This window comes from Ovis aries, chromosome 1 (assembly GCF_016772045.2).
Source record: "Ovis aries strain OAR_USU_Benz2616 breed Rambouillet chromosome 1, ARS-UI_Ramb_v3.0, whole genome shotgun sequence".
NCBI lineage: Eukaryota > Metazoa > Chordata > Mammalia > Artiodactyla > Bovidae > Ovis > Ovis aries.
The window spans coordinates 275,258,577-275,280,411 of record NC_056054.1 but is presented as its reverse complement, the minus strand read 5'-3'; the positions used below and the strand labels follow the sequence as shown (position 1 = coordinate 275,280,411).

Genomic DNA, 21,835 nt, shown 5'->3' with positions numbered 1-21,835 from the left:
CATACAGACACAGAGACACACACACACACCAGTGAAGATGCAGTGTGTCTGGTCCCAGTCCTGACTTTACAGGCTCAGGTAATGCGGCCTGTTAGGGACTGAATGTTATCCGTGCAGAGCTGTGCTGGCAACCCTAACCCCTAGCAGTCCAGAGGGTGACCTTGCTTGGAGACAGATGGTTGCAGATGGGATGGGTTAAGATGTGGTCCCACTGGAGTGGACAGGACTGACGCAGGAGGTAAGGTGATGGTCTGGACACAGAGCTGCACCGAGAGGAGACAGTGTGAGCATGCCCAGGAGAATGACACCTGTGAAGGCAGGGCAGAGTGAAGGGATGCATGCCAGGGTGAGGCAGGGGCTTCCAGCTGCTTCCAGAGGCTGCAAGAGAGGCCCAGCAGAGTATCCCGGGAGCCCTCAGGAGGAGCGAACCCTCCAACACGGGAGACCGCAGGAGGCAGGGAGGGTCCTCTCCGTGGGTATGAGAGGGGCCAGGGCCCTGCCCACCTAGATTTGGACTTCCCGACTCCGGCACTGGCAGTGCATTTCTGTCGTTCTGTACCGTCCAGTACTTCGTTAAGCGGCCCTAGCAAGTTAATCCGGTGCCCTTGACAGTCAAGGGGCTGAAAACAGGCACACTCGGTCTGCGGGGTTAGATCTCAGCGCCCTTGCTTAATGCTCTTTCTACTCATTTCATACAAGCATCTCATATTTAATTTGTTTCTTTATTCACCTTGATCAAAGCTTTCATTTTCTTTGAAAGTTAGAGAAGTATAATACAACCACTTAACAAATTCTAGATAAATCTTAGAACCAACATGTTCTTTTTGAGGCCTCAGAGATGGAGCCCAGCCTCTGTGTTTAGGTAGGCTGGTCCTCACATCACCGTTTCCTTATCGCAGACCCTACCCTGATGTTATTAAGTAAAAGTAAAATTTCACATTGAAAAAAAAAAAGGCAATATGAATATCACCTGCAGAGATTTTAAAATTTAACCTTTGAAATGATGTCAGATGGCTGTTCTTCAAACAAAACTTGTAGAATTATTATAGATAGATTGTTTCCAAATATTTTAATCATTTTTACTTTCTTATGTGCTATAAAAAGTGCCTTGTGGATTGTTGGCTGAATTATGTGGATTAAGATTACATGCAGATGTAAAGGTGAGGAATAAGGAAATGTAATCATGAATCATTACTCCTGTAATGGTTTAAAACAGCCCTGCTCTCATCACTGGAGAGGGAGATGGCAGCCCACTCCAGTGTTCCTGCCTGGAGAACCCCGTGGACAGGGGAGCCTGGTGAGCTGCTGTCCGTGGGTTTGCACAGAGTCGGACACGACTGAAGCGACTTAGCATGCGTGCATGCATTGGAGAAGGAGATGGCAGCCCACTCCAGTGTTCCTGCCTGGAGAACCCCAGGGACGGGGGAGCCTGGTGGGTGGCTGCGTCTGTCGGGTCGCACAGAGTCGGACACGACTGAAGCGACTCCGCAGCAGCAGCTCTCATCACACTTTTTTTTTTTTTTAATTTTTACTGACTGAGTTCATACTGTAAGTCCCTCACGTGGTCCTCTCCTTCTCCTGGCCTCACCTCCCTAGATCTTGCTTCTGTTTTCACACCTGGGACAAAGAAGCCTTTCCATCAACCCTCCTGGACCATCCCGGCCCCCTCTGACCCCCCGCTTTTGCGGTCCTGTGAGGTTTCAGTCAGGGCCGCTCAATAGCACTTCCACTGTCCTTCTGTTCCTTCCTGTGCGCATGCCGGGGCCACTCGGGAGAGACGGCGTTCACGGCGCGGGGAAACCGCGTCTTCTCAGCAGCTCCTCGGAACCAAGGCCGATGTTACGGTTCTTGCCTGCCCCTTGAGGCCTCTGCCTCTGCCTCTGCCTCTGCCCCCGCTCAGTCAGTGCCGTCGGTGGCCGCCACGGGAGGGCGCTCTCGAGTCTGGGGTGGGGGCGTGGATCCCTGTGCCGCCGCTGCTAAAAGGACACGTGCCGGGAGCTCTTTCCAGCTTGGCTTTTTTAAAGGAAGCATTGTCTACTTTTAAATTAAATTCTAAAATTTTCTGCATCTTTTATTTATTTAAATTTTATTTTTACTAGTGTCAAAGGAAAACATTTTCTTTAATTTATAAAGTAACATACCTTTTATTTGTCCTGTAAATGGTATTAATAGCTGAAACACTATAATCAAATCCATTTAGCAGTAAACTTCCTAACCAGAAAGTATCTCACACGTGTTTATTGTCTGTTTTAATTAACTCTCTGCCTGAACACTTTGTAAATGGAAAAGTTTCCTCTTGGCACTGGAGTCCACTCCCTGCCTCGTTTTCAGCCAGCACTGTAATTTTTCTGTAGCCGTCTCCTCAGTCATTTCTTGGCCCAGCCTGGAGTGACAGTTATGTCCTCTTGCGGTTTAAAACATTGCTTCTTTTTATTTCATTTTAGGTCTCCCCTTCCTCCTCAGCCAGTATCTGTCTATCTGCCAGTCTGTCCATCTGTCCTACCCTAGAATTTCTGTTTCTCTGTTTCCTCCTTAAAAGCATGTTCAACATTATACTGATGTCAAAATGCACTTTATTTCAACCACAAATTGAATATATTTTGTCTTCTGGAAAAGCTTGTAAAGCTTTTCATTGGAAGCCTTTGGGAACTAGAAGTAAAGACTCTCCCAAATCACAGTGTTGTGCCTCAGAGTTTGTACCAAAGCACAAATTGGGGTCTTATTTTTGAAGGGATGTTGAAGCAGCTCCTGACATCCAGCTCTCTTCCTGCTCAGACAGTAAATATTGACCATCTCAGATGTAGATATCAGTGTACCCTTTGGATTATAAATGTATCATTTGTATTACTTTATGTTTTATAATAGTTTTTAAATCTTCTGTATTTCATTAACATAGGTTGATATACCAGAATAACATATTGTCTTGTTTTTTGTTTACATTTTTTAATAAAACAGACTTTATTTTTTAGAGACTGTTTTGGCCTGCTGCAAAATTGAGTGGAAAGTACAGAGAGCGTCCCATACACACTCACCCTCCCACCCACAGACCCCACTGTGGGGCCCGCATCCCTCACCAGAGCACACATCACAAACGCCCAAATGCCGGTCTTGACCCTCCGGCCGCTCTCGGGCTGGACTCTCCGTGGGTGTGGCCGCCACTGTAGCAGGACACAGAGTACTTCCCTGCCCGGAAGGCCCTCCCTGCTCCACAGGTTCAGCCCCGCCTCCCTTCTAAGCCAGGACCCCACTGGGGAGGCGGAGAGGCCAGGGCTGGAAGAGTGCTGGGCACTCAGTCCCTGGGGGAAAGGGTCTCCGTGGTTTCCTGCCCCGCGCCCAGCAGGAGGTCCTGGCAGAGGCCCACTGCCCAGCGCCTCCGCTGCGGAGACCCAGCGGAAGTGCGCAGAAGGCCAACACCAGAGCGTTGGCCTGGGACCGCGACCGCAGCGCCTCGGGGAGTCCAGGTCACCGGCTCCGCCCCAGGCTGCTGTGGGGCGCCTCTCAGGGACCAGCTCAGCCCCAGGCCGCTGTGCAGAGCCTCTCGGGGACCGGCTCAGCCCCAGGCCGCTGTGCAGAGCCTCTAGGGCAGGGCAGTTCACTGGCTCGGCCCCAGGCCGCCGTGGGGAGCCTCCAGGTCACCGGCTAGGCCCCAGGCCGCCGTGCGGAGCCTCTCCGGGAGCCCAGTGTACTGCCTCGGCCCCAGGCCACTGTGGGGAGGGCAGTTTGCCCCAGGAGGCTTGTCAGCAGAAGCCTTTGCTTTTAGGCCTCTTCAGAGAAAAAGAACCAGTAGAATATATATATATAGAGAGAGAGAGAGAAGAGGAGACTCCTTACAGGAGTCTATGGACACAGTTATAGAGGCCTGGAAGCCCCACAATCTGCCGCCTGCGAGCTGGGGACCAGGAAAGCCAGTGGCATAATTCAGCCCAATCTGAAGCCCTGAGAAGCAGGCGGCTGGTGGTGTAAGTGCCAGGATCCCAAGGCCTGAGATCCCGGAGCTCCAGTATCGGGGGCAGGAGGGAAGGAGCCCACCTTCTTTGCTTGTCGTTCCATCAGGCTTCCTGCACACAGGATGATGCCCCCTCCCTGGTGATGCTGGATCTTTTCACTCGGTCCGCTGAGTCCAGGCTTTTCTCTCCCACACACTCAAGGGCACACCCGGAAATAATGTTTTACCTGCTGTCTGGGCATGCTTTAGGCTGGTCAAGTTGGAAACACAAAATTAACTGTCCTGCCCTTCCCTTTGCCTGGAAAACACACGGCTGTCTTCCAGAATGGCTGTACCACTTTGCATCCCCACCAGCAAGGCAGGAAAGTCTTGTTCTGCCAGCAAGGCAGGAAAGTCTTGTTCTGCGTCGACCCTAGCATCGATGGTGTCAGTGTTTTGGATTTGGGGCGTTCTCGTGTGTCACACTGTCTTTTTAATGTTTATTTTTTGCCTCAAAATAATCTATACAGCTCTAGGAATAGAGATAGGAAGGGAGAATTAATTTCCTAGTCAAATCCTATTCCATATTCAAAATTAATAGTTGATACCCCATTCTGGCCTTCTATGAAACGAATACCTTCCACGTACTTACTGCTGTTCCAGTTTTCTCTAGCCCTAGAAAGCAGCGTGACGATGGATTCAGGAACTCTAGGGCACCTTTTACGGGCAAAGCCAGCAGAATTGCATGCATCGCTGCACTCTTACCCAGAACTGCTCAAGCTTCCGTGTGCCTGTGTTGCTACCAAAGGAGAATGTACACAGTCCTGCAGGCCTGTGTACACAGGCCGTGCTCGCTGGCGCAGAGCGAGAGGGAGATGGTGGTCTCTGCCTCCCAGCTGCTTAGTTCCCCATTTCTCCATGCAGGTGCCTCCCCACCTAGATTCTTCTTTTCCTTCAGTTCACTTGCCCAGGTGCTCAGTAGAAGTGTCATTAAAATGACAAGGATATCAGACATGAGGTGTTCTATTAAGATCCTGCATTTGCCTTCTTTGCTCCTGAGACCCTATTGAAATAGCATAAACCCATAGGATGCAGAGAATTAGGAAGAAAATTATGGCGGTTTTGGAAGCAGGGAAACAGATGGGTGAATGATAACTGACTTAGCATGTCCAGGAAAGTGAAATTCAAAATTGATCATGGAGAAAGCCAGGAAATAACCCGTAAAATTTCCAAAAGTGTGGAAATTGGCAGTGCTAGGTGCTTCTGGAAGTTGGTAGGAGGAGGCAGAGAGTTAAGACTGAAAAATGAGAACTGGTTGAAAGTCTAAGAGGCAGACATGCGGATCTCCGGCCTTCAGGATCTGCCCTCTGTGGACAGTGTAGTGAAGGGGGTCTGAGCCAGGGCCCTGGGGAACTTCAGTGACCTGGAACCACTGGCCTTCTTTCTCAGGACATTGAAGCCAGTTTGTCTCCCTCTAGGAAGAGTTTGGGAGAATGTTCTCTGAAGGAATCTAGTTAGCACAAGAGAAGAGGCTCAGGGATGGCCAGAGTGACCTTGGTCAACCCTCAGCATTCACAGACCCACCCACCCATGCACACACAGCTGGCTTCAAGACACCTTTAGACTTTCCCCCACCGACAGGGGAACAGGGAGCCCCAAACACCACGCCTCTGAGGAGAGCATCAAAATGAAAGCAGAGATCTAAAAAACACAGCCAGGAAAAGACCAGTTTGGAGGCCACAGAGCCTTTGTGGCGGGGAGAACACTTCTCAGAGACCTAGGAAATACATAGTTCAAAGGAGAATTAATTAGAAGTTAAAATATAAAAATAGGTGTCTGGAATATAAAAGTGGAAAAGTGTCTCAGAAAGAAGCACATGAAGCAGAAAATAAAGAAAATTAAGAGGACCAGGCCAAGAGATCCAACATCTAGCTAAGTGATTTCTTAAAAAAAAAAAAAAAAAAAAAAAAAGGATGGAATAACAAACTCAAAATGAAGAGTAGAAGGGAGAAAGTCATCAAAGATACACAGAGAACTTTCTAGTTGAACAAAAAGAACTTGAGTTTCTAGATTGAAAGGGCCCATAACATATGAAAACAGATGCAAACCAAGGTATTAATTATTAGTTTACAGAGCAAGATGTTGGGGAGGAGAAGAGAACACAGATCTCAGAAGGGATTAGGAATTGAAATGGTTTGAGGTTTTGCAGCTGGAAACCAAGAAACTCTAAAGCAGTGGTACCAATATCCTGAGGGAAGAATATTCCCAACCTAGAGAATTCTATCTAACCAGACTGTTAACTAAAGTCCAAATCTTTCAAACAGAGGTTTTAAAAAATTCATCTTGGGAGCATAGAGCTTTTGGAGGGATGTGCTCCAGCAAACTGAGGGTGTGAAGCAAGAAAGACGTGGCTCAGGGCTCTGGGGAGCAGGAACACCACACAGGCAAGAGGCGAAGGGCGTCCTCAGAGGGGCGGACCCGGGCCTCGCGAGCAATCTCCTCAGGAGAAAAGCCAGACTGTCAGGAGAGGTGTATATGACTGTGGCAGCATCGAGTTCATCTTAAGTGTGTACGTGACTGTATACAGTCAGTCACGAGTGACGTCCGACCGCTGGGAGCAGTGAGCCCTAGCAAAGTGAAGGGCCAAGCCCCCTGTGAAGGGCACGCCCGTGCAGCTTCAGCTGCTTGTTGCCACGCGGGAATGCTAGACCAGGGTTACCAGCTCCTAAGATTTTTATGAAACCTGCATTTTCCTGAGGAGCATTCTCATTTTTAAATACCAGGAACTGATCAAAAAAATTTTAAATACTGCAAGTTAAACAGTTCTCCAGCTGGATTTAGCTCCAAGCTGCCAGACTGCAGCCTCTTTCATTCTAGAAGTTTCTGTTGTTTCCATCACAGTGAGTTTGTAAAGACAGAAGCCTCCAAATTTTCCAACTTGTTGACTAGCACAACCGACAGACTCCCTAGAGTATGATGACCGTCCGCCCCAGACATGGCGGCTGCCTGATTCTGTGTCCACGAGGATGGAGAGGCCTCACGTACATTCTGCTAACCAGCGTCTGTCCAGCAGCCAGGGCTTCCCTGGTGGCTCAGACAGTGAGGAATCCGCCTGTGGTGCGGGAGACCAGGGTCTGATCCCTGGGTCTGGAAGATGCTCTGGAGAAGGGCATGGCAACCCACTCCAGTACCACGGACAGAGGAGCCTGGCTGCAGTCCATGGGATCACAGTGTCAGACATGACTGACCCTGTTCAGTTCAGTCACTCAGTCTTGTCCAACTCTTTGCGACCCCATGGACTGCAGCATGCCAGGCTTCCCTGTCCATCACCAACTCCCGGAGTTTACTCAAACTCATGTCCATCAAATTGTTGATGCCATCCAACCATCTCCTCCTCTGTTGTCCCCTTCTCCTCCCGCCTTCAATCTTTCCCCAGCATCAGGGTCTTTTCCAATGAGTCAGTTCTTTGCATCAGGTGGCCAAAGCATTGGAGTTTCAGCTTCAGCATCAGTCCTTCCGATGAACACTCAGGACTGATCTCCTTCAGAATGGACTGGTTGGATTTCCTTGCAGTCGAAGGGACTCTCAAGAGTCTTCTCCAGCACCACAGTTCAAAAGCATCAATTCTTCAGCGCTCAGCTTTCTTTATAGTCCAACTGTTACATCCATACATGGCCACTGGAAAAACCATAGCCTTGACTAGACACACTGAGTGATTAAGCACACAAATATATACGTAACAAAGCAAATGTAAAGGCAGGCAGTTATAAACTACAGGAAAGAAAAGCGGCTCTAGAAGAAAGAAGAGTAATTACGATATAATATAAAAATGAAAACAAAAAATTGTTCTAACCAAAAACTTTGATATAGCTTCATGAGGGTGAGATGAGTAATGTGGGTATGGGTGGAGGATTTAGTTTCAGGGCTGGGGTGTAGTTGCACATGGCAAGTTGCCAGGCACATTATTTGTGCTTATGACTTTAAAAAATTTAGAAATAGTAGTTCTTAGCCCATCTTGTTACCTTGGGAAGGTATATCTAAATATGAAGTTAAATAATTTGAATATCTTTCACTTCAAAATTTTTCAGTTATAAGTACAGTTAACCTCGACTTATATGTAAGTTAAAGGTCCCCATTACTTTTTTGTTTGTTACTGCAGAGAAACTATTTAAACCAGCTCCCATAGAACCATTCCAGAATAGTTGTAGGCCATTGCAGGCGAATTCTTTACCAGCTGAGCCACCAGGGTGAAGGAAGTCCTATTTGTTTAGCAACAGACAAGCCAGGTGAGGAAGCACACGACTCACATTCCTACCATTCTGTTGGAAGCCCTGCAGGTAGGGTAAGCACTGTCTATACGTGAGAGGGATACAGGTTTAGTGAGGTTAGGCTACTTGCCTGGATTCACACACAGTAAATGACCAGCCACCATTCTGATGCAGCTCTAATCTAAACCATCCAATTTCAGATTCCACAGGTTTCCTAGGTACCACTCACTTTTGTCTTAGCGCTCCGTAACGAAGCCCTTCAGGGTGTGGCTTCGGGCCTTCTTTCTTAAAGCATGTGCATCCTTGTGTGCGTGTGCAAACATTTAGAGACTCATTGGCACCTGTCCTTCTGAAACTGTTTCAAAAACCTGCAGAAGAGGGAATGCTCCCAAGCTCACTCTGTGAGACCACCCCCACCTTGACACCAGAACCGGAGGAAGATCCCACCAGAAAACTACAAGCCAGTATCACTGATGAACACAGAGGCAAGAGAGTGCAACAGAGCCCTGGCGGACCAAGCTAACAGTGCGTTAGGAGGACCGTGCCCCATGATCAAAAGGGACTTATCCCAGGGATACAAGGATTTTCCAGTATCTGAAGATCAGTCCATGCAGTCCACACCACGTTCATGAACTGAAGAATAAAAAGCGTGTGATCGTCCCTGGTTGCAGTCGCAGGTGCATAGCGAAGCCTGACCTTCTCTTCTTTTTCACCCTTTGGCTTGTGTCGTTGTCCTGCTCTGGCTGAGTTAACACGAGAAGGAACAGTGTGGTGGGCGCGTTTTTCAGGTTAGGAAAAAGTTTGCTATAAAGATCAAAACTAAATTGTCATCCTATCAGATTTCTACTGTACATCTTAAAAGCTTGCATTTTTCTCTGTTACATATGCTAAATTGGCCTCAGTTATTCAACACTTCTGGCACATAATTACAAATGAAAAATGCTCTGGAAATACAAGTTTTCATTAGTAAACTGGAGATGTCATTATCTGAAAGCAGGGGGCAAGAGGGAGGGGAAACTTACCTCTGCTCATTTGGGTTTTACTCTGGGATTCTTTTAACCAAAGTTAACAGAGAGACAAGAAAGTTGATTACTGCATATAGCTCACATGTATACGGGAGATACCCAGGGGATAATGAGCGACCCTCAAAGAGATGGCTTTGGATTTCAGGATTAAATACCAACTTAATAGAGACAGGAAAAGGGAGTGTAGCCCTCTTAGGGGAGAGTAAATGAATTTTAGGACAGATGAATGGACCCTGAGAAGAATAAATGGAAGGTATCTTTGTGACAAGGTTTGTCTGGAGGGACTTGTGACAGCTGAGTTCCTTTTCAAGCATTTATGGGAGTTAGCGGTAAGAGGAGTTCAGAGAAAGCTTCTCGCTGCACTTGCTGGTTCCAAGTGCCTCCAGCTCAAAATAATCAATGTACCAGAGTGGCCTACGGTGGGGTGGCACGTCCTGAACTACCTACAGCCATACTTCAGGGTAGCGTGTTCTGCCACCTTTCAGAGTTCAGACTCACTCTCCACCATGTCCCTAGTGCTGCTGCCCGGGCCAGGAGTTAGTAACTGCTGAGGAAGCGTTGGTTACATTCAGTGATGGATGGATGGGTGGGTGGATGGATGGGAGAAATGGGAGGAAGAGCCTTAATGCCCTCATTTGTTACGCAAGAAGAATGTTAGTACGTTATTTAGCACTCTTATTTTATAAAATGCATTTGTATTTGTAAAACATAGTATCTAACTTCTCATAGTTTCAAAAGTTTTCTCAAGTTGTAGTAACAGAGGACTGTTGCCCTGGTTCCTCCAAACAAGTGCCTGTGTCAAGATGCTTTACAGACTGGGTTATGCTGATCTTCCAAGCTATTTACACTTACTGTGGGCTTCCCTGGTAGCTCAGCTGGTAAAGAATCTGCCTGCAATGCAGGAGACCCCAGTTTGATTCCTGGGTTGAGAAGATCCCATGGAAAAAGGCTAGGCCACCCACTCCAGTATTCTTGGGCTTCCCTGGTGGCTCAGACGGTAAAGAATCTGCCTGCAATGCAGGAGACCTGGGTTCGATCCCTGGGTTGGAAAGATCCCCTAGAGAAGGGAAAAGGCTACCCACTCTAGTGTTTTTGCGTGGAGAATCCCGTGAAGAGAGGAGCCTGGTGGGCTGCAGACCACAGGGTCGCAAAGAGTTGGACGTGACTGAGTGACTAAGCACAGCACCGCACACAAGAGTACTAATGTTAGGTGGCTTTTCCGTTTTCAGTGATTATTTGCATCTGTTGTGTCATTTGATTTTCAAAACAACGGACTTTCAAATAAAACCCTGACTCTTCCACTAGACTTTTGAATTGCAAATCTTGGTTCAGCACCAAATCACCGTGTGATCCAGACAGGTGATTTAACCTCTCCAAGGATCAGTTCCCTCATCTGTAGAGATAATAACTGTACCCTTGTTGTCAGACTGCCGTGGGAATCGCATGCAGGTGAGGTTTTTGGGATAGAGCCTAATGAAGAAGGCGTCGGCAGGCCCCTCTTGCCTTAGAGGTGGCAGCAGTCACAGCTCCCTGTGTTAGGCATCGGCCCTGCTGTGCTTTCGCTTTCTTCAAGGGGAGGACGGCGTTTTGTTCCTCTCTGCTTCCCCTCCCAACATGAGGCCAGTCATGGATGAGGCACTCAACAGATAGCTGTTGGAATGAGTGAGGTAGGCAGGTCAGTTTCTTTTAAATCAGAAAGTTGTTCTCTAAATGGCTAAACTTGAGCTCAGAGAGGTTGCTCCCAGCAAGTTTTGAGCAGCTGCTATAAATCAGTCGTTTAGATCATGTCATTTACTCTCCAGGCAGTGTTACCAGAGGTCCCAGGAGGAGAGCTCCCTCTTTGAATCCGAGCCCAGAACCATTTCCATTAAACTCTCCTGCCTGTCTCACAAAATACACAAGAATTCTTCTAGGGTCAGTGACTAATATATAATCATTACAGCATTTGGGAAAATAACTTTATATGAATTATAAAATGAATCGATTATCCAAGTTATATTTGTTTGATCACAAAAAAAAAACTATACGTGAAAATGTTACACTATTCTGAATATCCTAGGTTTTTGAATTCTACAGTAAAAAAGACAACAGGTAACTGAGTATGAATATGATAAAATGAACAACTAAGGGAAGAAGAGTCTGAACAGATACAGAAAGGGTAGGATAAGTGAGTACTTTACAAATGAAAGCAGATGTATGAAATTACAAGCTGTCAGATCAGCAGTGGAGATGAAGATGATAAAGTGGTTCCTCCCGTAGATTATAATTATTCATTTTGCCCGGTCCGTAATGCTCATGGAGTGGGGGAGGGGTGGGAAGCTGTCGCAAGGAATGATGTTTCCCACTGAAGAAGGGAAAAAGGGAGTCTAGGAACCAAGGCTATTTCTGATCATAAAACATTGTTCTGTGACTTGTATTGTTTCTGGTGAATTATAGTTGTTTTCCTGTGGAATATTTTTCAACTAACCATTCTGATTAATAAAAAGGATTCAGTTGCAACCACAGGAAGTTGCAGCTGTAAAGTTTGTTCACAGTCCTGCTGCGGAGGCCGTCAGCCTGGCTCCCGAAATCAGCGTCACGGACGGGCGCAGCGGTGACAGCAGGGCCAGACGGGCGGCCAAGGAATGGAGCGGTTCACACAGACCGGCCGGAAAGGCTGCTTGATGCTGCGGCCGTAGTCAGGCTGGTTTGGGGAAAAAGCCTGAATGTCCGTCTAAGGAACAGAGGCTTCTCCATGATGATTTTGACACTTTTCCTCCAAGAAAATGCTGCATAGATATCTTTGCTAAATCCCTCATTACCTTTAGAAAAATAATCTGAAGAAATTATATTCTCTTTAATTTTGAACTGTGTAATATTTATATATACAGAAAATAAATGGAACATATATCAGTTGCGAAGTATAATAATCATGGTAAATAATATTTTATGGGAATTTTAAACTGGTCCTTTCCCATTCATAAGATTTTTGCTCCTATTTCCAAGCAGCGAAGTAGAGACATTTAAATACAGCCGTATAAATGGCAGTAAGCGTGCATGCTCCTCATTTACGTGGCAGACGCACACACACATCTCGGCTCCTTCGGTCTAGCGCCGCCCTGAGGCTGGGGCCCGTGCGCTGGATCGTGTGTGCGGCCCAGTGTGCGGCTTCGGAGGCCGTCCGGCAAGGATCCCTTCTGCCAGCTTCCCTTTATCCAGATCAGCTGAGTTACTGATTTACCTTCTTTGAACCTAAGTTATTTTGTTTCTCTTACTGGTCCAGATACTTGAAACAGAATTGCCTCTCAATTACTTTTTCCCTTCTATTTAGTGATCTCCAGTAACTACCAGACCTGTCTTGGCCTTCTGATGCATTACCCACTCATCGGGGACGTTCACTCACTGATTCTTAAGGCTCTGTTCCTTCGTGACCCAAAGGTAAGCTTCCCAAGTGGGACGTGCACAGTGTTAAGTGGGATGAAAAATTGGCGTCTCCTCATGACTCTAAGGATTCGTAATGTCAAACGTGCCTAATGGCAGATGAATCACCTGCTGAAAGAATTTGCCCAAGAGTCGTAGGCCAAAACTCCCAGGCCTGATGGGCTGGCAGCTCTGCGGGCAAACAGAGGACACTGGCTGAGAGGTGGGAGCGCGCTCTGTTGTCACTCAGAAGGGCCTCCTGCCCGCCTGCTCCCTTGGGAGCCCAGGGCGTGGCTGAGCACCCGTGTCTGCTGGGAACCGTACTTGGTGACCATCAGCTTCCCGCACGAGGCCCCAAACTGACCCAGGTAGAGCCTTGAGGACCGTATGAAGACCAAGACATTAGAGCTCTAAAAAAACACCCGTTTTCTAAGAGTTTATAATGTAATGAAATACTAAGTTATTTCATATTCTGAATGTATATTTATTTTGTGGGTTGAGTAACCTAATAAAGGGAAGATCTAAAGAGTATTTAATACTGGCTTCTCTATTTGAACTTAAGTCACCAAAATTTTCTTTACACTCCAGAGAAAAAGTGGGTTCTTTTACAACTAATGTTATATTTCTTGAAAATAAGAACATTAAGTGATCTAAAAAAAAACAACAACTGTGAATCCTTGATGCTTCAGAGCCAAACAGAAATACTGGATGGAGCCTGAGAGAGGAAGTGTGGGACAGGAGGCCGCGGGTGCCGGGCAGCCGGTGGTAACCCTGCCCTTGGCTCTCTGGCAGGGCCTCCTGCAGTTGTGCTGGCCGAGGTGCAGCCGTCTCTGAGCCAGTCTGTGTGCGGGTCCACTGCCAGGGCTCTGTCTGATCGATGTGGACCTGCAAGTCCAGCGTGATCCTGATTCTGAGAGATTTCTGTCCTTGCCTCAGTTGTTGACTTCAACCTTTGAGCGTATCTTATATTTATTTTTTGCTTGGTTTTAAGTTTTTGTGTTTTTTTGTGCCTGTATCCATTTTCTCAGACATGCACAATTTTTATATCATTTCTCCTGCACAAAATTTCATTATGTATCAGAAACATAATCCATCATTTCTCTGATACATAAGGTAGCTTATATTTTTTCTGGTAAGGTTTAGGATTCAGACTATGAAAAACATAAAAGTCCCATATTTTTATGTGTATTTAGGCTGTAGAAGTATATATTTTTACTATGAAATAGCCAAGATTAGTGGCATATCTATAAAGGGAGTAAAAAATGAAGTTGCTAGTCAGTGAGGTATCTGAGTTTTGATCTACAGACTTATGGTGAATTCTGTCTGCTCAGCACTGGTAATTATTAGAGTCATACAGAATGGGACAAAAATTGCTCAAACAGCCATTTGAATTATCCATTTGTGTGATTTGTTTGGTTTAATTGAAAGGAGAAATGAATCTGTTATGTAAACCATCCATCTTGTTAAGTTTTTTCCTGGCTAAATATGGTTGTCCTTCCTATAAACTTACAGTTGCAGAATTCTGATACGAAATTCATCAATGTTACTAGCAGAGTCTGTGATTTTAGAATGCTTTTGATCTCAAGAAGGTCGTAGAGGAACTTCCTCTTGTGGTCCAGTGGATAAGACTGCAGCCCAACGCACGGTGTTCGGGTTCAGTCCCTACTTAGGGAACTAGGTCCGCAGCTAGGGCCCAGAGCAGCCAAACAAATAAGTAAATATTTAAAAAAGAGGAAGGGTGTGTGTGTGTGTACACACATATAGAGAGAGAGGGAGAGAGAGAATAATGAAACCAGTTCTACAAGCATTAAATTCTTCTGTAAGATTTAAGAGGAAAAAAAAATAGCATAAAAAGATATCTGAAAAACAGTATTCCTCACTTTCACATTCAGGGTCTTACCCAGTAAAAACAAGGTAAGTGTCCAAAATTTAGGACCTTAATCTGGTATTTCTGAGACATGAGAAGCTGGGCAGAAGGCAGGAGTCATGTTGAAAAAGCTTTTTAGAGCAAGGTCATGGCGTGGTGACATCTGTAAGGGAAAATAAAGACAGCCGCAGCATTTTAAGGGGGTTCAGATGGCCAGCTCAGCGAGGCGGGAGTTTAGCTAAGTGTATGTAATGCTGACCCGCTGCCTTTATCAGTACGTCACTCGGCACTAGTGCTGATCGGAGGTCTGTCGTAGTGCGGGGCCCTGGGTCTAGCCAGGAGCCTGAGCTAGGAATCCGGACACTGGTTCAAGTCTTGACTCTCCTACCAAACATCCTGTTATCTGATGAGATCCATGCGTCCTGAGTCTCCATCTTCTCTTGTGTTGAATTACTTTGCCTCTGATAACCCACCCAAGCAGAGCAGCCTTTGACCATAAAGAACTGACTTCTAATGATATAATAAGATTGAAGACACAAGTGGAAAAAAAAAAAAAAAGTTTACATATATATTCTAAAACTCCCCAAGCAGATATGTAATTCATGTCAATTATGAACTCATAGAGGAGGCCATGGACACTTCACTTCAGTTAAGTTCAGTTCAGTCGTGTCTGACTCCTTGTGACCCCATGAATTGCAGCACGCCACGCCTCCCTGTCAGAGAAGGCAATGGCACCCCACTCCAGTACTCTTGCCTGGAAAATCCCATGGACAGAGGAGCCTTGTGGGCTGCAGTCCATGGGGTTGCTAAGAGTCGGACAAGACTGAGCATCTTCACTTTCACTTTTCAGTTTCATGCATTGGAGAAGGAAATGGCAACCCACTCCAGTGTTCTTGCCTGGAGAATCCCAGGGACGGGGGAGCCTGGTGGGCTATGGAGTCACACAGAGTCGGACACAACTGGAGCGACTTAACAGCAGCAGGCTTCCCTGTCCATCACCAACTCCGAGTTTACCCAAACTAACGTGCATCAAGTCTGTGATGCTATCTCATCCTCTGTCGTCCCCTTCTCCTCTTGCCCCCAATCCCTCCCAGCATCAGAGTCTTTACCAGTGAGTCAACTCTTCGCATCAGGTGGCCAAAGTATCTCCTGGGAGGGAATAAAGAGAGGAGGAAAAGTTGTTGCTAGTACCCCACCCCATCCTCTGAAAATCCAGACATCAGAGTGCTTTAAATGTTTCCTGTGTATTAGCAGCAATGAAACACTGAAATCAGAGTGAGTATATCCACACAGGCAGATCTCTGTAAACTAGTGGAAAGAAGAGGTTTGAAGCATGGGAGTTTGCTCCCCATGTCCCAGCTTCACGAGGCAGTTGTGCTTAGCGCTGCTGACAGACGCAGTAAGACAGGAATCAACACGCAGCTCCGGGCCTCCCTGGGTCCTCGTCAGCCTTCAGAGGAGCGCTTCGTCCTCCCGCTAGCCCTCAGGCCCAGTGGAGGCTGCTCAGTTGAGGACAGACTGTAGTAGGGCTCGAGACACTGGGCTGTTACTTGTTTTCCATCAGATGTAGGCTTTTCTGGGAAACTACGTCTCGTCCTAGCAGACTGAGATGATGGGCCTGGAAACGTGACCGCAGGCTCATACTCCTCCATGTCTCCAAGCCCTCTGCCATGCTTGGTTTGGTCCTCACTGCAAGCTCTGAGTCGGGCAGAGTGGGTTCTGTCTCCTCTTGCTTTTTCAGTTCGGAGGGATTAAGGGATGTGGCTTTCCCCAGGCCAAGCTGCCTGCGAGCATGCAAACCAGCTAGAGCGGCTCCCGGCCCTGCTTCTGCTCAACCCCTCCTGAGTCCGAGCATCTGCTCTCCCTTCCCCAGGAAGCCGTTCCAGGCTCAGATAAGCAGGTGTTTTCCCTTTGAGTGCCCTCAGCACCTTAGTTGAGCAGTTTGCTTAATCGCTGAATCATAGGTTAGCGATTTGCTTGTATCTTTTATCAGTTATCTCTCCTCATGATCCTCTGATTTGATAGCTTTAGCCTTGGTCCTGCAGTGTTGCTCTTAAGAAAACAACGGTAAATTGAATGCTGACTCTAATCTGGGCGGATCTCACTCACCTCACCTGTTTTTACCTCCCTTCACCATATCCACATTCCACAGAAGCCGTGGTCAGTGGTCTGTTTGTCAGCTGCCATCTTTATCAAGACGGTGAAGAGACCCTAGAGTTTGAAGTTAAAGGGCATCTAGCTCTTCAGTTTGCTATCAGACAGAATTATTTGAAAACCTGTTACTCCCCTCAGATACCATGGAACGAAGCAGACACAACATAGAATCCAGTGAGTATACTTCACTTAGACCGTGAGAGTCCAGAGCTGCAGAGAACCGAGAGAGTCTGGCGCACCTCCTCCCCCTGCGCGAGCAGGCAGAGTGCAGCTGCGGGTGTGCGCAAGGCCGCGCCGCTTGCCAGCAGCAGACCCAGGAGCAGAGCCCAGGTCTTTCAGCCTCCTTCCCGCCTGAGAGATGTACCCTGTATTAGTTTTAAAAATGGTAGAGTCTTAGTTACTGATACTTCTCGTATAGATTCTTTTATTTATAGCAGTAGGTATTTTTCTGCACCTGTAGTAAGTGAAACGGACGTGTTTGTAAGTGACCCAGGAACTGCTTGCAGTGTTGCTAAGTGTGTGAAGAGACTGGGTGTCAGTGTCTGCAGCGCCCGCTCCTCTGTTCCCCCGACGGTGTGGTTCCTGCCCTTGCTCTTCAGACCATACTCTGGATGCTCGGCTTCCTGCCTCCTGCTATGTTAGAATCACGGAGCAGATTTCCAAAAACAGTCCACTAAATGAAGTAGGGGGGTGGAAGGAGGGCAGTCTGAAAAATATGAAGGGATTAAAAAACATTGTTCTAACTAGTTGTTCAAATTCCAAAAAAAATTTAAAAACCCAATTAGAAACAAAAGTCATAGGGAATGTGAACATATTGTGTTCCTTAAATAACCAGATGTTCTTTCCTTCCTGAAGGCAGTAAGGGCTCGGAATAAAAGGTTTAAAACTATTGTTTTAAGTTAACTGTGAATTTTGCAAATCTGCTTTTACCCTTCAGCAAATAAAATTCTAATATGGAAACATAAGCAAAGCAAGTTTCATTTTGCGGTCCTCTCTTATTTGTGTTGCATGTTGAGTGCTAACCTTATCACAAAGACTCATTACAAATGAAATGCAGTACATTGATTGACACTGTAGATTGTTCAGGAAGAATTTGACAGCCACCGATGGAAGACTAGAATATTGTCCAAAAATTATTTCCAGTAAGTTTGCAAGCATCTCTTTTAGCAGCGACTGTTACTGTTTATGGGAGAAAATTGCTAGAAATAAGATAACTTAATTCTATAGTCATTCTTATACACAAAAACATCCTATAAAATATAGCGTACAATGTTTTTGTGCTTGGCCAGTTCTGATTCGGCTTTTGTTTGGATTTATATTAGACTTTGCTTTTTTAATTATAAAATCCAAATACTCAGATTTTATGCCAGTAACAGATTTTTATTTTTTTAATTCCAAAACCCTCCCTGTACATGCAACTTTCTTTTTCCTGTCAAATGTCACTTACTAAAATGTCATATATCAGAATTGAAATGATAAGTGGATTCAAGTCTGGTGACGATGATAGAAGATGCTTCACTCTAGCAGAGCCAGTATAATGTCTTCTTCTCTGAACGGGGAAGGACCTAAAACCACACACACTGACTCTCTGAGAGTGCACATTGTCCATTTATCTGCTTTTCCTGATGTTCTTGTCAAAAGTTCTGTTCAGATTTCCAAGGATACTTTTTGTGTGATTTTGTTATAGAAAGAATGTGTTACTTCTGGTTTTGTCATCCTTTTTCCCCTCTAAGAGCTGAAGCAGTTCCCTGAAATCTTTCTTGAAGAGTCATATTTCTGTGTGCTTTCTCTCTTATTGACCAAAAGCGGGTGTTTTTTTCTTTGTATCTATACATGACTCTATATTGTTCTTTTTATCACTAGATTTTAACCAGCTGAATGATTATTGTGGTTAATATTTAGGCATTGGTGATTCCTCAGTTATATTTTCATGTTCAATCAGAAATATAGACTTTTTGAGATAGACTAACCTTAAAAACCTCAAGTTTTACTTCTGAGTAAATAGTGGTTTTCAAAAATCTATAAGAGTAATCAAAATATCTTTATTGAACCAGTATTTGAAGTTTGTTATTTATTATGTTCAGACATTTCATAAAACAGAATCATATGTTCCTCAAAACTTATTAAGGGTTTCCTAGGGCCTTTAATTTTGGATTCGTTCTATAAACTGTTTTGAGTTTGTTACTCAGCAGATCTTTACTGTGCGTTGCCCTGCACTGGCACTGTTTAGCTGCTGGTGATGTTAAAGGTGGACCGAAAAATGGACCTTACCATAATGAACAAGCAAACAGAAACTACTCAGTCCGTCACGTGTTACAAAAGGTGCGGATAGGATGTCATCCTTAAAGTGAGAAGGGGGAAAGAATCTGATCTCAGTGAATACCTCCAAGGGTTGGTCTAAAGGCTCTCTCTCAGGAGGCACCATTTCAGGTGAGAACTGTTGGAGGGGAAGGAACTAGCCAGCCACAGAGTCGGGAAAGGAGCCTCTAAGGAAGGGGACAGCAAACACAGACTCCAAAGGCGGAAGGAGCTTAGGCTGTTAGTGGAGCCAGCAGACCAGCAAGCTGCCTGGGGCCCCGCCTGAGACCGGGCGGGCCCACGAACCTCCCTGAGGTCACAGCTTGAAGCTCCACAAAGATGCTGGATTCTAGATGGCTCTGCCTGATTGTTAAGACATCTTATCATAAAGACTCTTGCTCTCAGGCAGAAGTGCCAAAAACTGTTCTTAAAGGAGCTCCTCAAACCCTGGTAAAACACGTTCATTTATTCAGACCTCCAGGAAAACAAACCCACTTACTCAAACCTCTAGACTGAAAAGGCAAAGTGATAGGATACTGAAAGAGGAACTCCCCAGATCAGTAGGTGCCCAGTATGCAACTGGAGATCTGTTCAGTTCAGTTCAGTCGCTCAGTCGTGTCCGACTCTTTGCAACCCCATGAATCACAGCACGCCAGACCTCCCTGTCCATCACCATCTCCTGGAGTTCACTCAGACTCACATCCATCGAGTCTGTGATGCCATCCAGCCATCTCATCCTCTATCGTCCCCTTCTCCTCCTGCCCCCAATCCCTCCCAGCATCAGAGTCTTTTCCAGTGAGTCAACACTTCTCATGAAGTGGCCAAAGTACTGGAGTTTCAGCTTTAGCATCATTCCCTCCAGAGAAATCCCAGGGTTGATCTCCTTCAGAATGGACTGGTTGGATCTCCTTGCAGTCCAAGGGACTCTCAAGAGTCTTCTCCAACACCACACTTCAAAAGCATCAATTCGTTGGTGCTCAGCCTTCTTCACAGTCCAACTCTCATATCCATACATGACTACTGGAAAAACCATAGCCTTGACTAGACGGACCTTAGTCGGCAAAGTAATGTCTCTGCTTTTGAATATGCTGTCTGGGTTGGTCATAAATTTTCTTCCAAGGAGTAAGCGTCTTTTAATTTCATGGCTGCAGTCACCATCTGCAGTGATTCTGGAGCCCAAAAAAATAAAGTCTGACACTGTTTCTGCTGTTTCCCATCTATTTCCCGTGAAGTCATGGGACCAGATGCCATGATCTTTGTTTTCTGAATGTTGAGCTTTAGGCCAACTTTTTCGCTCTCCTCTTTCACTTTCATCAAGAGGCTTTAGCTCCTCTTCACTTTCCGCCATAAGGGTGGTGTCATCTGCATATCTGAGGTTATTGATATTTCTCCCGGCAATCTTGATTCCAGCTTGTGTTTCTTCCAGTCCAGCGTTTCTCATGATGTACTCTGCATATAAGTTAAATAAGCAGGGTGACAATATACAGCCTTGACATACTCCTTTTCCTATTTGGAACCAGTCTGTTGGTCCATGTCCAGTTCTAACTGTTGCTTCCTGACCTGCATACAGATTTCTCAAGAGGCAGGTTAGGTGGTCTGATATTCCCATCTCTCAGAATTTTCCACAGTTTATTGTGATCCACACAGTCAAAGGCTTTGGCATAGTCAATAAAACAGAAATAGATGTTTTTCTGGAACTCTCTTGCTTTTTCGAAGATCCAGCAGATGTTGGCAATTTGATCTCTGGTTCCTCTGCCTTTTCTAAAACCAGCTTGAACATCAGGGAGTTCACGGTTTACATGTTGCTGAAGCCTGGCTTGGAGAATTTTAAGCATTACTTTACTAGCATGTGAGATGAGTGCAATTGTGTGGTAGTTTGAGCATTCTTTGGCATTGCCTTTCTTTGGGATTGGAATGAAAACTGACCTTTTCCAGTCCTGTAGCCACTGCTGAGTTTTCCAAATTTGCTGGCATATTGAGTGCAGCACTTTCACAGCATCATCTTTCAGGATTTGAAACAGCTCAGTTGGAATTCCATCACCTCCACTAGCTTTGTTCGTAGTGATGCTTTCTAAGGCCCACTTGACTTTACATTCCAAGATGTCTGGTTCTAGATTAGTGATCACATCATCATGACTATCTGGGTCGTGAAGATCTTTTTTGTACAGTTCTTCTGTGTATTCTTACCACCTCTTCTTTGATCTCCACTGGAGATCAGTGGAGAAATAACTCCAGAAAGAAAGAAGGGATGGAGCCAAAGCAAAAAAAAATACCCAGTTGTGGATGTGACTGGTGATAGAAGCAAGGTCGAATGCTGTAAAGAGCAATATTGCATAGGAACCTGGAATGTCAGGTCCATGAATCAAGGCAAATTGGAAGTAGTCAAACAGGAGATGGCAAGAGTGAACGTCAGCATTCTAGGAATCCGCAAACTAAAATGGACTGGAATGGGTGAATTTAACTCAGATGACCATTATATCTACTACTGCATGCAGGAATCCCTTAGAAGAAATGGAATAGCCATCATGGTCAACAAAAGAGTCTGAAACGCAGTACTTGGATGCAATCTCAAAACCAACAGAATGATCTCCAATCATTTCCAAGGCAAACCATTCAATATCACAGTAATCTAAGTCTATGCCCCAACCAGTAACGCTGAAGAAGCTGAAGTTGAACGGTTCTATGAAGGTGTACAAGACCTCTTAGAACTAACACCCAAAAAAGATGTCCTTTTCATTATAGGGGACTGGAATGCAAAAGTAGGAAGTCAAGAAACACCTGGGGTAACAGGAAAATTGGTCTTGGAATACGTGATGAAGCAGGGCAAAGGCTAATAGAGTTTTGCCAAGAGAACGCACTGGTCATAGCAAACACCCTCTTCCAACAACACAAGAGAAGA

General features: G+C 45.7%; 1 protein-coding gene across 28 annotated transcripts in view; it reads left to right on the top strand.

The window, feature by feature from the left end:
* TBC1D5 (TBC1 domain family member 5) overlaps window positions 1-21,835 on the top strand; it is a 593,124-nt gene that overhangs the window by 437,255 nt on the left and 134,034 nt on the right. For all 28 annotated transcript variants that reach the window (XR_009595889.1, XM_060396753.1, XM_060396793.1 and 25 more), the window contains one exon: window positions 12,529-12,635. Coding sequence is in view for 27 of the 28 variants with exons in the window: in XM_060396753.1 (XP_060252736.1) it covers window positions 12,529-12,635 (107 nt within the window). In the remaining variant the exon portion in view is untranslated. The remainder of the gene's footprint in view (window positions 1-12,528; window positions 12,636-21,835) is intronic.